Source organism: Rhinichthys klamathensis, unplaced genomic scaffold (genome assembly GCF_029890125.1).
Source record: "Rhinichthys klamathensis goyatoka isolate OS25496 unplaced genomic scaffold, OSU_Roscu_1.1 h1tg000320l_1, whole genome shotgun sequence".
NCBI classification, from domain to species: Eukaryota; Metazoa; Chordata; class Actinopteri; order Cypriniformes; family Leuciscidae; genus Rhinichthys; species Rhinichthys klamathensis.
In genome coordinates, this window is record NW_026606836.1 from 470,001 (window position 1) to 486,212 (window position 16,212).

The 16,212-nt window shown below is 38.6% G+C and overlaps 2 protein-coding genes across 2 annotated transcripts in view; one reads left to right on the top strand and one right to left on the bottom strand.

The window, feature by feature from the left end:
• Positions 1-10,691, top strand: part of nostrin (nitric oxide synthase trafficking) — a 15,879-nt gene extending 5,188 nt beyond the window's left edge. The window contains exons 4-16 of the mRNA XM_056271447.1: positions 272-334; positions 417-498; positions 593-655; positions 792-890; positions 973-1,098; positions 1,180-1,278; positions 3,160-3,285; positions 3,366-3,474; positions 5,608-5,696; positions 5,864-5,989; positions 9,791-10,004; positions 10,083-10,166; positions 10,243-10,691. Of these exons, the coding sequence (XP_056127422.1) occupies positions 272-334; positions 417-498; positions 593-655; positions 792-890; positions 973-1,098; positions 1,180-1,278; positions 3,160-3,285; positions 3,366-3,474; positions 5,608-5,696; positions 5,864-5,989; positions 9,791-10,004; positions 10,083-10,166; positions 10,243-10,379 (1,417 nt within the window). The 3' untranslated portion in view covers positions 10,380-10,691. The remainder of the gene's footprint in view (positions 1-271; positions 335-416; positions 499-592; positions 656-791; positions 891-972; positions 1,099-1,179; positions 1,279-3,159; positions 3,286-3,365; positions 3,475-5,607; positions 5,697-5,863; positions 5,990-9,790; positions 10,005-10,082; positions 10,167-10,242) is intronic.
• A 1,008-nt stretch (positions 10,692-11,699) lies between these two features.
• Positions 11,700-16,111, bottom strand: spc25 (SPC25 component of NDC80 kinetochore complex). The gene is made up of 7 exons (XM_056271456.1): positions 15,987-16,111; positions 15,492-15,654; positions 14,305-14,370; positions 14,042-14,188; positions 13,020-13,124; positions 12,610-12,708; positions 11,700-12,022 (listed from the first exon to the last, which is right to left on the bottom strand). Exons 2-7 carry the CDS (start codon positions 15,646-15,648, stop codon positions 11,886-11,888), a joined length of 711 nt encoding a protein of 236 aa, XP_056127431.1. The 5' UTR covers positions 15,649-15,654; positions 15,987-16,111; the 3' UTR covers positions 11,700-11,885.
• Positions 16,112-16,212: the final 101 nt, after the last annotated feature.

Consider the following 16,212-nt stretch of genomic DNA (forward strand, 5'->3'; position numbering starts at 1 on the left):
GATTAGCACAGTTGGTTTTAAATTAATGTTAATTTTTTTTTTGTTCAGGACTCCATAGTCCAGGTCTCCATAGTCCAGGTGTTAGAAATCTGTACTTAGTCTGTGTTTCAGAAAGACATTTTTAAAGCCACGATTACCTATTCCATTTATTCTAGATTAAGGCCTACTCTTGTTTTAATTTAAACCCTGTCCAGGAAACCGCCCCTATAGCTTACGAATCAGCAGTGCAGGTTCATATCTGATGCTCATTGACAGTTTTTCCTCTTTAAAGCTCCACATATCGTGCGTGGTCCTTCATATCAGATGAAATGTACGCCTCAGCAGATGCTCACCGGTATGACACTACGCTGGATGAGTACGCTCTTTTTATTATTCATGTGAGTTGCTGTTGTGTATTTATGGGCTTATTCTTTCAGCATACTGGGAAATGCTCTCAACCAAGATGCTATTCAGAAAATCCGTCAAATCCTAGATGAACACGGCAAAAGAAAAAGACCGGTATATCACTTCATGTTTATGGAACATATGCATACTGTATATTCACATTAGGATTTACAGCAGCATGTTTACATTAAGTCTTGTTTGTACACAGCTTGACAATGCCGTTGAAAAGTCAGGAAAGCTTGTTCTTACAAACTGGAGTGAGCAAATTAAGGTCAGAAAATACTTATAAAAGTGTGTTTTCTAATTCTGAGGAATCAAATCAAATGAACCCGATATTAAAAAAGGAATTCAGAAGCAGTTTTGCCATGAGGAGAATAAGTTGTGAACTGAAATGTCTGTTTCTACAGCTGAAGAAGAAGCTGATCGGGTTGACTCGAGAACATGAAGCTCTCTTCAGCTTTGTGGAGAAAAATAAGCAAATCAGTACAGAGAAAGAAAAGCAGAAGGTATTTGTGATTGTTCGTTGACAGGGGAAAAAGAAGTTAACACAATTATGTTTGCGATATAATGCCATTCGTTTTTGTCCAGATGTTTAACAGATTGACTAAATCAGCAGAGCTTCAGGCCAGAGTTGATGAGGAATACTTCAACACCAACATGGAGGGTCACCACGTCCGTCTGAGGCTGGAGAACACACTGAAAACCTGCTACCAGGTTCAAGGCTGTTTTCAACATCTTTATATTTTTATCCTCTTTTAGCCATTGCATTTCGACTGATTCAGTGCTGCATTTCAGATCGTCCAGGAGCTTGAGAAGCAGAGAATAGAGACTCTATCCGACGCCCTAAACAAGTACAGCCTCTTCATGACTGTATACGCACAGACCGTCATTCACGTGAGCACTGTCTTTCAATTCAGGAGTGTGAATTTGAATTGAAATAGCCACAAACCACGCAATTATGAATTGGAACTGGATCCAGTACTGTACTTTAAAAAAAAAAACATTTAATTTAATTTTGTCATACAGTACCACAAAATGTCCACAATTACACTTACAATGGCTTCATAAAATATACATATTTTGCTTCAATATTATATACTTTAGTATTTTGTTCAAATTGTTTTAATTATTTAATATTTAGACAAATTTAAAGACTTGAGTAAATGAAAGTATTCTGGGAAATTAACCCGCTTCCGTTCCATGGTGTTATATCAGTTAAAAGTTCATTCCAGATATAATGCAAATATATGTAAATAATAAATGGTAACACTTTACAATAAGGTTTCATTCGTTAACATGAACTAACAATGAAAAATACTTCAAAATCATTTATAATGTTAATTAATGTTAGTACATTAACTAATGTTAACTAATGGGATCTAAAACCTGTAAAGTGTTACCATTTAAATGTATATATTTTATAAATTTAACTTTACACACACACACATACACTCACCTAAAGGATTATGAGGAACACCATACTAATACTGTGTTTGACCCCCTTTCGCCTTCAGAACTGCCTTAACTCTACGTGGCATTGATTCAACAAGGTGCTGAAAGCATTCTTTAGAAATGTTGGCCCATATTGATAGGATAGCATCTTGCAGTTGATGGAGATTTGTGGGATGCACATCCAGGGCACGAAGCTCCCGTTCCACCACATCCCAAAGATGCTCTATTGGGTTGAGATCTGGTGACTGTGGGGACCATTTTAGTACAGTGAACTCATTGTCATGTTCAAGAAACCAATTTGAAATGATTCGAGCTTTGTGACATGGTGCATTATCCTGCTGGAAGTAGCCATCAGAGGATGGGTACATGGTGGCCATAAAGGGATGGAAATGGTCAGAAACAATGCTCAGATAGGCCGTGCCATTTAAACGATGCCCAATTGGCACTAAGGGGCCTAAAGTGTGCCAAGAAAACATTCCCCACACCAGTACACCACCACCACCAACCTGCACAGTGGTAACAAGGCATGATGGATCCATGTTCTCATTCTGTTTACGCCAAATTCTGACTCTACCATCTGAATGTCTCAACAGAAATCGAGACTCATCAGACCAGGCAACATTTTTCCAGTCTTCAACTGTCCAATTTTGGTGAGCTCTTGCAAATTGTAGCCTCTTTTTTCTATTTGTAGTGGAGATGAGTGGTACCCGGTGGGGTCTTCTGCTGTTGTAGCCCATCCGCCTCAAGGTTGTGCGTGTTGTGGCTTCACAAATGCTTTGCTGCATACCTCGGTTGTAACGAGTGGTTATTTCAGTCAAAGTTGCTCTTCTATCAGCTTGAATCAGTCGGCCCATTCTCCTCTGACCTCTAGCATCAACAAGGCATTTTCCCTCACAGGACTGCCGCTTACTGGATGTTTTTCCCTTTTCACACCATTCTTTGTAAACCCTAGAATGGTTGTGCGTGAAAATCCCAGTAACTGATCAGATTGTGAAATACTCAGACCGGCCCGTCTGGCACCAACAACCATGCCACGCTCAAAATTGCTTAAATCACCTTTCTTTCCCATTCTGACATTCAGTTTGGAGTTCAGGAGATTGTCTTGACCAGGACCACACCCCTAAATGCATTGAAGCAACTGCCATGTGATTGGTTGATTAGATAATTGCATTAATGAGAAATTGAACAGGTGTTCCTAATAATCCTTTAGGTAAGTGTATATAGGCTATATATATATATATATATATATAAACAGCAATTATGTCCTTGTTTCGATTTTGATTGAAATGGTTAAACTGACTTTTAGATATTTTGTGGTGGCAGAGTCACAAACAGATCGAGCAGGCCGTGCGGAGGGTTGATGTGGAGAAAGACATTCAATCACTGGTCGAGGATGTTGGCGCTACAGCGGACGAGAACAAAGCTGAATTTCTCATGGCTGACTACTTTGTGAGTCTTTGAGTTTACAGCACACATTCATGTGGAAGGAATTTTTAATGAAATGGGTTGTTGTGTGTGTGTGTGTGTAGGAGGAAGAAGGAAAAACTGTGATGGGAAAAGACAGAAGGAAAGATGGCATCAGGACCAAGCTTCAGCGTCTAGAGGACTGCATCACAAAAACTAAAAGCGACAGAGAAGGTTTGGATCTTGTAGGCTGGGATTTTTTTCTTGGCTAAGGGGGAGGGGGGCTTAACAATTCAGAGGGGGTGCTAAAATAATTAAAAAGTGTCCTTCAATATCCTGCATTTCATTTATTTAATTTTCCATTTTACCTTAAACCTATAAACTCACAAGGTCACATTGTAAAGTGAACAGTTATTAAGCACGTTTTCAATTTCTTTATTATCACCTTATCAGCTCTTTGAATCAATAACGGTTTATTGAAACCTGCCGGCTGACATTCTGACCAGAAGTGATAATGAGGGCTTTAAATCTGCAGTGAGTGAACCAAAGCGTTCGTGCTTTTAAACACGTGGACAAAATGGAAAAGAGCGCAGGGTGTCGAGTTGAACTTTTAAAACATGGCATGAGAAACTAAAGAAGCAGACAAGGCGCAATTAACGATCAAAGAGTCGTCTATTAAAGTATTATTTTTAGATTGAAAAGAAAAACCTTTTCTTTTTTTCCATCACCACTAAGCTGGGGTGAACAAATTGCAAGAATTTATATTAAAATTCAAATTGTTTTGCGTTTATAACGTGAGTGAATCTTCTCTTAAGCCACCGAAGTAGCAGATTACAAGAGGACGATACGTCTTCTGAGCTATTCTGAGATGTGTCTGGAGTTCGCTGTCTTTTGCTTCATATTTAACTAGGATCGCTGCTAATGCGCACTGTACCTGAGCGTGGCCTAATTGACTCCTCCTATCAAGACCATTGTTTGTATAGGGACATTAAAACATTTATTAAATCTTATTTTAGGTTTTAAATGATTTTTTTTTTAATTAAAGTGACAAAAAACAGGAAGGTTTTAGTTAAGAGCTTGATGTATAATGAAAACATACTCAAAGCAACACTATGTAACTTTTCAACCTTCATAATATATTTCCAAGACCCTTGTGATGGTACATCGACTTACAATAGGTTGAATGACACGTCTGCCATAGCCTGACGTGGTCTGTATCGCTTTTACTCGCACTATGTAACTTCGGGTTTCGGGTAGTAACCCGAGCACAAAAAGAACTACAAAACTCGACTGCTTTACGGCATACGTCACTTCCCCCACCACTTCCTCAAATTGTGTGTTCAAGTCATCTCGTATAGATCGTATATACGAGTTGAACGCACTTGAACGCCACCACAATGTCGTAAATACCAGTGGGGAGCTTGGGATTTTCTCTAAGCCCCGATCTTTCCGAGTTGTGGGCGTGTCACTGAGAAACATGGCGGAATACCACAATACTTAAATATTAGGTAGTGATATTGTTAAGGTTTTCTATTTACAGCGCAGTTACCGGTAAGCTAATTGCTTACACAGAATATGATGGCATTATAATATAACAATGCAACATGTAACGATAAAGTTGGCAGTGGCTTCATAAATTAATTAAAAACATTAAAAAACAGAGTACATCTGATGCCAATTTATTTGTTCTTCATTTTCTAGAACAAGAGTTTAAGAACCTTACTGTATTTTTGTGTAATTAATTAAGAGAAAGTACTCCGCCATCTTACTCCGACGAAAGTGACTTGAACGCGCCTGCCGTCGTAAACACGACTTCCCACCTCGTACGTACGAACTTCCCAGGAGGACTTGAACGCATGGCCATTGCAGACATCCCAAGTCTATAGCGTTAGCGTCTCCCTGATGCCCGCAAATTAGTTAAAATCTGCCGGAATCTAGAGCGCGCATGCGAGACAGAACATACTGCGCGCATAACATACATAGCACGCGCACGGCAGAGAGGGAGAGAGGGAGAGAGCGAGAGACCTTGCGAGTGTGCCTCATGAAAGCTAGTAAAACCCGAACTTGCTTGACACACAAGAATGAATCTCATTGGTTCTTGCGGAAACTCAAATGTGCTGCGAAACACAAGAATGGACCTCATTGGTTTTTGCTGAAGCTACTAGGCCTACTTTAGAAAAGGACATCGGGGAATTGAATTTAGAAAAGGACATCGGGGAATTGAATTGAATTTTTTTTTAAGTGTGATATGAACCCTTTAAATTGAACTGGTTTATTCCTCAGAGATCTTATTAGGTGGTTCTGTCCTGTTATATTCTTCACATTATATGACATCTAGCTCAACGCTGACACAAATCTGGTTTTCAGGTTTAGAGAAAATGGTTAAAGTAAACACAGAACAACCAAACTTCTCAAATAAAAAAAACCTGGAGGAAACAGAAGAGTTACTGGACGAGGTGAGATGTTACATTTCATTCCAATGTTTCGCTAAATTGTAAGTATTTACTTTACTTCAATTTCATTCAGACTTTTTGACCCCACTGTGTTCAAATATTTTATACAAAATTTGGCATTCAATAAATAGGTTTTAACAAACCAAATACTGACTGATCTCTCTCGGTAGGCCATCCTCAAACTGGACCTTTTAGAGGCGACGCACTGCAAACTGACTCACAGTCTGGCGGAGTTAGAGGGAAAACCCAAATCAAGACATCGATTCAGTGACAGCATCACTAAATGGAAAGAAAGGGTGAGTTTTACACATCCTGAAAACCACCTGGTCACTTCTAGAGGCATTATTTCGTTTGTTGAAATAAAATTGACTCTAATGATAGACTATGTAACTTTTGGCCCTCTAGCGGTTAAAAAAACAAAACTGCATGCATTTTGTGGAAGAACATTGTTTTGGTTGTGTTTTAGCTCTGCATTAAATATGTTTTTTTTTCTCATAACTTAAAAAAAGAGATAGAGATTATCCTACTGCTAATAAAACAACCAGTTTAGATGGAAAGGATCTCAAGCTGACTAGCTAAAGACATTACTGTAGCTTTACCCATTAATAGACACGATACTCCCTTGAAAATAAATTCCAGCACAGCGCTACAACAACTATAATGTAATAACTTTCACAATAGATAATGCTTTTCAATGAACTCTGTTAGAGAGCTACATACCTATAACCTTAATATATATAAAAAGTTTTAGTTAGTTGCCAAGGAAACTTTTCCCATTTTCATTTAGTTTAACTTGATGTAATAAAATAACTAAAACTGAAAAATAAAAACTATATAGATAAAAAACTAAAAATTATAAAAATGACAAAACACTACAAAATGACTAAAACTTGACCTGAAATTAAATTTAATTCAAAATATTAAATTATAATAGGATCTCAATGATAATAAAATACCACTGAATTTTAGTAAAACTATTATTATCATGCATTTTAAGTGCATATTCTGTGTAGGTACAGCAGGGGGGTGCATAAATATAATAGAATATATATATATATTTAAACTAGGGGTGTAACGATACCCTCATGTCACGATTCGATGCATATCACGTAGGGGTGGGAATCTTTGGTCACCTCACGATCCGATCCGATTCCGATTCTGGGAGTCACGATCCGATTCCAGAACGATTCTTTATCTACCCCCCCCCCGCCCCCCCCCCCCCCCCCCCCCCCCCCCCATTCATTAGTTTACATAAGTAATTAAGTACTTTTTAAAAAATAATTACAAATTAATATTTTTTTATTAAAACAGTTGTATGTTAAGAAATTTAAACTAATATAACAAATAATAAACAAAAAGAGCTTTTAGTAGCCTATAGATTATCTGAACGTTTTCCATTCAAGAACTGTGAGTCATTTTTCTTCATCTTTACTGTTGTTTTTTACTATGACATCATAGACTGCGGGAGATCTATTAAGCTGTATTCACTCACGCATCTCTTTTGAAATAAAAGAAGTAATGCGGTGTGTCCTGTCCGTTTAATCCCTTAAGACATAACTGGCTGTGTTTACGTTAATTTTGCACAAGTACATTAAACCACTACACGGAGTCGCACAGCCGCATGCGCGGCAGCGCGAGCAGTCTCACGGTACTGATCCACTTGTCCGTGCGACACTTCAGTCGCGCCGCACTCCACTTTATTCCTATGGGTGACGTCACGCGACTTTAACGCGCCCGCAAAGCATCCCGGGAAGGCGGCGCTTCATTTGAAAAAATGCTTCGCGTCCAAAAGCTGGCCGATGCCCAGCTTTATGCAAATGAATCCGTCAAACGCGAAGCGTCTATCCAATAGAAGTAGAGCATATGGAGACGGGGGGAAGTCTCTCGCAAGTCCTCTGTTCTAGACTGGCCGCTGGCTCAAAACCCCGCCCATAGCGGTAAACACGAGGAACGCCCATCAATGTACAAATGTGGGGAGGCGTCACGACACCACGCTTCAGTCGTGTCGCAAAAGTGGATCAGTAACGTCAGTCGTGTCGCAAAAGTGGATCAGTACCGTCACGGTACTGATCCACTTGTCCGTGCGACACTTCAGTCGCGCCGCACTCCACTTTATTCCTATGGGTGACGTCACGCGACTTTAACGCGCCCGCAAAGCATCCCGGGAAGGCGGCGCTTCATTTGGAAAAATGCTGCGCGTCAAAAAGCTGGCCGATGCCCAGCTTTATGTAAATGAATCCGTCAAACGCGACGCGTCTATCCAATAGAAGTAGTCTCTCGAGGGGCCTTTGTTCTAGACTGGCCGCTGGGTCAAAACCACGCCCATAGCGGTAAACTTGAGGAACGCCCATCAACTTACAAATGTGGAGAGGCGTGCGACACCACGCTTCAGTCGTGTCGCAAAAGTGGATCAGTACCGTCACGGTGCAGATCCACTTGTCCGTGCGACACTTCTGTTGCGCCGCGCTCCACTTTATTCCTATGGGTGACGTCACGCGACTTTAACGCGCCCGCAAAGCATCCCGGGAAGGCGGCGCTTCATTTGGAAAAATGCTGCGCGTCAAAAAGCTGGCCGATGCCCATCTTTATGCAAATGAATTCCGTTGAACGCGACGCGACTATCCAATAGAAGCAGAGCATATGGAGACGGGGGGAAGTCTCTCGCAGGTCCTCTGTTCTAGACTGGCGCTGGCTCAAAACCCCGCCCATAGCGGTAAACTTGAGGAACGCCCATCAAAGTACAAATGTGGGGAGGCGTCGCGACACCACGCTACAGTCGTGTCGCAAAAGTGGATCTCTACCGTCACAAACAAAGCGCGCGTCAGCATTTGAAATTGAAAGCAGCCTTCTGTTAGTGAGGTTCATATTTTAAATATATAAGTCCACTGCATTCCAAACCACATAAATGATGACTTCGTAGAGCATTTGTAAGGAAAATACCGACGGGCGAGACAGCACTTCAAGTGTAACATCAAAGAAAGCGCGCGTCTCTCACAGCGTGTGCAATGAAGCCTGTGAATGTCCTTGTAATTCGCTTCAACCTTTCCGAACTTTATGAAAGATTATTTTACGGAAGGTTCGAGTGGTGTATGTGTGTGAGGAATTGGAATCAAGCAGAATACGGGTGTTTCTAAACCAAACTAAACGTCATAGCACATCTGGTTAAAAACTAAGCTCAGAATCGATTCTGGAATTCTCAGAATCGATCCAGAATCGTTGGAGAGAGAATCGCGATGCATCGATGGATCGATTTTTTCTCCCACCCCTAATATCACGATACTGAACTCACGATACGATATTATTGCAATACTCCAAGACATATGATAAAGGGTTAACAAAAAATGTACTGTTGATTAAAATGCTAAATTTGATATTACATTGTGGGTTTAAATGAATAGGCTTGGACTTGGTGCTGGAAACCCAAAGCACAGGACAATAGAGACACCAGAATAAAAATATTCAAGATTCTGAAGCTGAAAATACTGAATTATTTTAGATGAATAGGCTTGCACTCTTTCACTGACTAGATACATTTAAAATAATGTCGGCCACTTTTTACTGGTAACATCAGACATTTGGCATTATCAGGACCCACAAATATTCCCACATTGTATTATTATACATTATAATCAACATTATATATAGTAGTTTAATGTAGTACTGACACTAAAACTCTGAAAACTTGAATTTTTTCTCACACAGTAATTTTTATTTTGGGGGGACTATCCACGATACATATTGTCACTATCCACGATACGTATTGTTGCATTTTTGTATTGCGATATATTGTGGCACGATATATTGTTACACCCCTAATTTAAACTCTTAAATCATCACACTCATGAAAAACCACCATTAAACATGCAAGTCTAGATGAATCCAGGACATGGAAAGCAATATAAACACAAGTGGGTTAACTGAGAAAATAGGTCAACTCTAGTTTAGCATCATATTTTGTTTATACACTTTGTTGACTGTAATATATATATATATATGTTTCCCCAAGGCTGCAGGCTGGAGAGAGACAGTATCACAATTTTTAGAAACAAGGTTTAGCCAAAAAACATCCATATGTTTCATGAGTTTTTTTGCTCCAGGACTGTGAGCACAGCGTAGTGCAGCTTTCCCGACCTATGAGGATCAAAAAGACTCCGTTCAGATCCCGTCAGTCCATGAGGACCAATAAGAGTGCGCTGACCAACCAAAGCCCTGATAGGACAAGCAAAGAGCCCTCGAATGAGACGACCACAGTCGATGATCAACAGAGTGTTCCGGTTAATGGATGCGTGACTGAATCTGAAGAGGATAAAGGTGAACAGCGAGCCACATGTGTTTATCTTCCCTTCCATTCAAGGATGTTCTTAACACACACACTGATTTATTAAACAGGTGCAGAATTCTGCTCAGTCGGCAGATGCAAGGCTTTATACAGCTTTACGTCAGAAAGAGAGGACGAGTTAAACATTACTGAAGGTAATATGGCAGTTCATTTTAATACATCATCCCTCAGCACCTGCTTTCTGTTGACTCTCCCTCTTCAATCTGGCAGGAGACGTACTGGATGTCTTTCAGAAGGACGACACGGGCTGGTGGTTCGGTGAGCTGAACGGACAGAGAGGACATTTCCCTTCCACGTACGTCGAAGAGCTGCCTGTTTTTACTGCGATGAAGTCATCTGAAGCTTAGCTTCAAAAGAGCACGTGAGAAAAAGAAAAAGGTCACTGACCTCAGTTCCACTGAATTATGATTCATTCATGCTGTAGAGTTAAACACACTTTAAACTAATTACTTTCCCATGACCTTTCCATGTGATTACAGGAAAAAGGACTTTTGAAAATCATTCAAATGAATAATTTCAACAGATTCACTGACTCCAAAGTACAATGTACTCACAAATCATACATTACTACAGCTTGTGTGTAGTGCTACGTGCACAAGAGCAATTTCTAGCCGATTAAATATTTTAGAGCAGAGCATAAAATGTATTTGCTACAAAAATTCCTATTAAAGGAACACTCCGACTTTTTGAAACTTAAGCCTATTCACCTTATCCCCCAGAGTTAGATAAGTCCATACATACCTTTTTCATCTCCGTGCGTGCTGTAACTCTATCTGACGCACCCACCGCTAGCCTAGCTTAGCACAAAGACTGGATGTATGGTTGCAGCTAGCATACTAATCCAAATAAGTGACAAAATAGCGCAAACATTTTCCTATTTACATGTTGTGATTTGTATAGTCACGGAGTGTACAAAAAACGAAGCCACATGACACACAGACATATTTTAACCGTATAAATACTGGGAACTATATTCTCTGAAGGCGAAGCACTGCTACTTGGGCGGAGTGATAACCGCAGCACCTGAGACGCGCTCTCTGCTCCTCACCACGGCGCGTCTCAGGTGCTGCGGTTATCTCTCCGCCCAAGTAGCAGTGCTTCGCCTTCAGAGAAATAGTCGCCTTCAGAGAATATAGTTCCCAGTATTTATACGGTTAAAATATGTCTGTGTCTCATGTGACTTTGTTTTTTGTACACTCTGTGACTAAATCACAACATGTAAATAGAAAATTGTTTGCGTTATTTTGTCACTTATTTGGATTAGTATGCTAGCTGCAACCATTTACATCCAGTCTTTGTGCTAGGCTAGCGGTGGGTGCGTCAGACTTATAGCACGCACGGAGATGAAAAAGGTATCTATGGACTTTTCTAACTCTGGGGGATAAGGTGAATAGGCTAAAGTCCCAAAAAGTCGGAGTGTTCCTTTAAGTCTGGAAAGACTTATATATATATATATTATTATAAAAGTTCATGTTTTCAGGTTTTTCATGACCGTGGTAAGCCTTTCAATGAAATACAAGTGTGTGGATATAAAACATTTTATCAAAATGTATTGTATTGTGAAAAAAATATAGATTTTATTTGCACAGTAATAAACCACAAAATGCAAATGGTTTAGAACTTCTTGTCACTGTAGTATAAAACTAAATTAAGACATTTCAAAGCACTTTTTTTTTTTTAAAAACCTTTGTTATGTTTATTGCTAAAATTACAAATCAATAAATGAATGTACAAAAAAATTGAAAGGTAAATAAAAGCTCAATATGCTTAGTAATGATATCTACAAATATGGTGTCTGGGTCTCTGACTGCTTTAAATGGATCTGAAATGAACAGTTAGCTTCGGTTCATCGGTCAGGCCATCTTTGCACCGCTGTGAAGCGCCACGAACTCTCTCCGGACATTAGCGAGGAAGGCGGAAAAGTTGTTGGTCTCCTGCAGTCTGCGTTCTAGATGTGCCATTTTCTCCAGTGGAGGGTCACAAGAGATGACTGAGGGGGAAATATAATCACGTTATTCAGTGCTTAGTTTTGTCAGTCATACACATCATACAATGTTTAAAAAGATAGGACTCAATAGGATTTAAAAATAATAATAATATTAAGCAAGGACATATTAAACTGATCAAAATTGACAGTAAAGACATTTAAACGGGTAAAAAAAGATTTAGATTTAGAAAATCGGTTGCCACTAAAATATTAAGCAACAACTGTTTTCAACATTGATAATAATAATAAATGTTTCTTGAGCAGCAAATCAGCATATAATGATTTCTGAAGGATCATGTGACACTGAAGACAGGAGTAATGATGCTGAAAATCAGCTTTGCATCACAGGAATAAATTACATTAATATATATTCAAATAGAAAATAAGGTATTTTAAATTGTAATAATATTTCACAATATGAAGTTTTCAATGCGTTTTCATCTAATAAATGCAGCCTTGGTGAGCATGAGACTTCTTTCAAAAACTTTCTTTTAAAACCTTGTAAATGAAAAAGTATATATTTTATTTATGCAATAATAATAATATTTTACCAGTATAAACCAATGCTGGGGCCAAAGATGAATACTTACTGTGGTAAACGCCCTCTGCATCAAGCTGGAGCAGGAACGTGTGGACCATGTCTGGATCTTTACGACTGATGTTCCTGAAGACAAACTGCAGCTTCTCACCTTCAAATCAACAGATGTTGGTGATACACCATCAAAACTTGCATCTCCAAGTATAAGACAATTATAAAAATGCTTTTAATTTTTCTCACAAATTATAAAATCAACAACAAAAATTTGTGTGAAAAAGCTCAATTAAAAATGGTCAATTTTGATTAGTGATCTAGAAATAGTGGTAAATCTGTTCATTTCCAGGTTTGAATCAGACTTTTGAACCTCACTCTATTTGAATGACGTATTTAACACATAATGAAAGAAAAAAACACCAACTTCATACTTCAGTCATATGCAATAGTTTAGCACAAAGACTTTACCTTGGATTTTTCTGATCTCAAGACTGAGGTGTTTCTGAAAGACGTCTTTACACTTGTTCAGCTTCTTCAGTCTGTCCTTGTTGGCTTTGTTTTGTGACTGAATCACTATAAAACAAGCATTAAGGACATCAGCAATAATAAACCGTTGTCTGTTGTGACTATCACATGCAGTGCAGTAAATGAAGACTTCTTATGAAAACATTTATGAACAAATAAAACTTGTATCTATTTTTTTTATTGGGCATACAACATGCATTTCATTTGAATTATATTCTTAGTAAATGATTTGCAAAAGAATCAGTGTTTCTGTGCAATTATTTGGTAGAATGTTTCAGAAAGTGTTCATGAATCACTCATCTTTAACGGGTAACTATCTCTCCACCTCCTTTATTTTAAGTGTAAACCATTAAGGCCAGGACACACCAAGCCAACAGTCAGACGCCAGGCAATGCCGGGCAGTTTTTAAGCGTCGGTCAGCTTAGTTTTTTCGGGTTGAATCGGCATCGGGCCGTCTGTGAAAGAGTGAACTCTGATTGGCTGTTCAGCTTAGAGAACGAGTCGGAGCACGAGAATAAAAGTGAAAGTGATGAAAGCGGGCAAATAAGTCAAGACGGTCCAGACAGAAAGCAGTTATAATTTTATGTTATCTTACCTGAGCATTTGAATGCACAAATATTTTCATAACATGAGCCGACTAGAATGAAAAAAGTGATAGGCGGTGCTTTGTTTACTGTTTGTGTATCTGCAGTCCTAGTTTTTGTTTCCCTTTTTGAATGACGAAAATAGACTATTGATACCAATTGATGCCTGCTGATATAGACTGATATTAACTTACACGCAGGCACACAACGCATGTGCTAGTCGCCTTTAGTCCTTTTGGTGTTCAAGCGCAGCTTTTTGGCCGAGACGCAGCCGACGCAAGGCAACCGCTAGTTCTTTGACGTTGGCTTGGTGTGTCCCGGGTTTTACACATCAACATAAAGGCTATGACAGTGCATGAGAGGAAAGAGAGGCCTACACACATTCCCTGTTTCTGGCCTGATCCTTCTTGAGCTTGTCAATTCTCTGAAATAAGAGTGCTTTGTGATGCTCCTTGTCTTCAATCTCCGACACAACCTCAAGCTGTTCAGCACTCTTTTCTTTCAGTAAAGATGTTTTCTCCTTCAAATCTTAAAAAAAAAAAGTAACAATATAGAAACATTAATAGTGGTCATTCAACTGCTTATTGCAGATGGCATGTACTGTATATTAAAATGTCAAACTATTGTGTCAGTCAACATCTTACCTTGTTTGTAAGCATGTATCATGTCAAACATGGTTTCATCCTCCTTGCATTTCTTAAAGCAAGTATCTGTGTAGGAAAAAATAAATGTTTCCAACATTTATCAAATATATAAATATTTGATGTGTAAATGCTTAGTTTTATGATCAAAGCTCTGTAATTAATAATGAACAAAACATATAATGCAATGCAATGATAACTGAGCAATGGACAAGTCTGTTGTATCATGTTTGTTGCACACATTAAGCCAGTTTTTTTTTTCTAAAAATGATGTATGTATAATCAAATAAACCTAAGTTGTTCAATACCTGTTTGTGAAATATTAAAACGTTTCAACAACATAAAAGTTATTCTTATGTTTACTATATAAAAATCATTAAAGATTTCACAGCAAAAAGACACGTGAACCACAACCTGAAGGTGGATGTTTTACAATTATACTAAAAGGCCTTTTAGTTGCTAAAAAAGCATAAACTATCAATCAGACGACAGAAGGCATGTAGTAGATTGATTGTGGGCAACAGTTTTTTCAGCAAAGTTTAGATCATGTTGGTAATTTAGAGGCCTTCATGTATAAAATATGATATAGTATGCTTTAGGGTTAAAAGCAACAAAATTGACCCTTTTTATGCATGTTCTTGGTCTTGTTCAGATTTCATCAGTGCTTTTTATTCCAAATGTTGAATTGTGAATATCATGAGTTTACTTTTTATTTGTCTATTAATTTTTCAATTCTGTGAATCAGTTTTCACAGAATTGTCCATAAAAACATCCTTAAGTATACTAACATTACGGCCTGGTTTCACAGACAGGGCTTAGATTAAGTTAAATTAGGACATTTAAGTAGCTTTTATAAACATGCCTTAGAAAAAAAAAAACATTACTGGTGTGCATCTCGAGACAAAACAATGGCAGCCAGTGACATGTTTTAAGATGTGTCAGTGCAAGTTGCTTTCAGTTATAACAGCTCAAACATGCAGTTTAGTCTAAGACTAGCTTAAGCCTTGTCTGTGAAACCAGCCACACAAGAGTTAAATGCATCACAATATATATTTTTTTCGCCATACCACCCAGCCTCCTTTTAATGTAGATGGATCACAGTGCTAGATAATTAATGTCCATCCACTTCAAATGCACATCTAAACTCAAACCATGATGGCAACCCCGAAACAATCCTGTGGATCTCTCACCCAAGACAGACTTCATGTACTGCCTGTGATCCTGACAGAGCTCCGCAGCCCTGTCATTGAGCACCTCTACCATGGCCTGATCCAGAAGTTTGGACCTGATCTCCTCCAGTCGGCTGTTGAACTGCTCCACTACATTATAGTCTCTGATAGATGCCATGCTGAGCTGCGAAATCATCCAAACACACAAACACAATGACGGTTACTTAACGTTAACGTTACTAGTAACCACCGCAGTCTGCTCACATTCAGGGCATGTTTATTCCATACGACATACTGTCTGCCTACTCTGTTCTACACCAATATAATAATATATAATAATTCGATATCCTATCAAATTAGCAGACAATAATCAATATGAAGATGTTATTCATGTTAGATATAAAACTTCAGTGCGATACAAATTTCATATTTTAACTTAATTTTTATGCGCTGAAATTGAGATGATATTGATTAAATGTTATTTTAATAGAAGCACAGTACATTTAAATCACTTACCCGTTTTATGGAATGAAAATAAACGCAAATGTATTCTTCTTGTTTTCAAAAATCGGCGCCTGGACCGTCAGCAGTTACACAGGAAATGGCGTCACATAAACGCGTCGTCATCATAACTACAAAATAGCGGCATGAAATTACCTCTGTTGTTTGTTTAAAGTACCCATGCTAACTGCTCATAGTATACATAATAAACTCTGAAGTATGCATTTTATTTTCCCTCAAA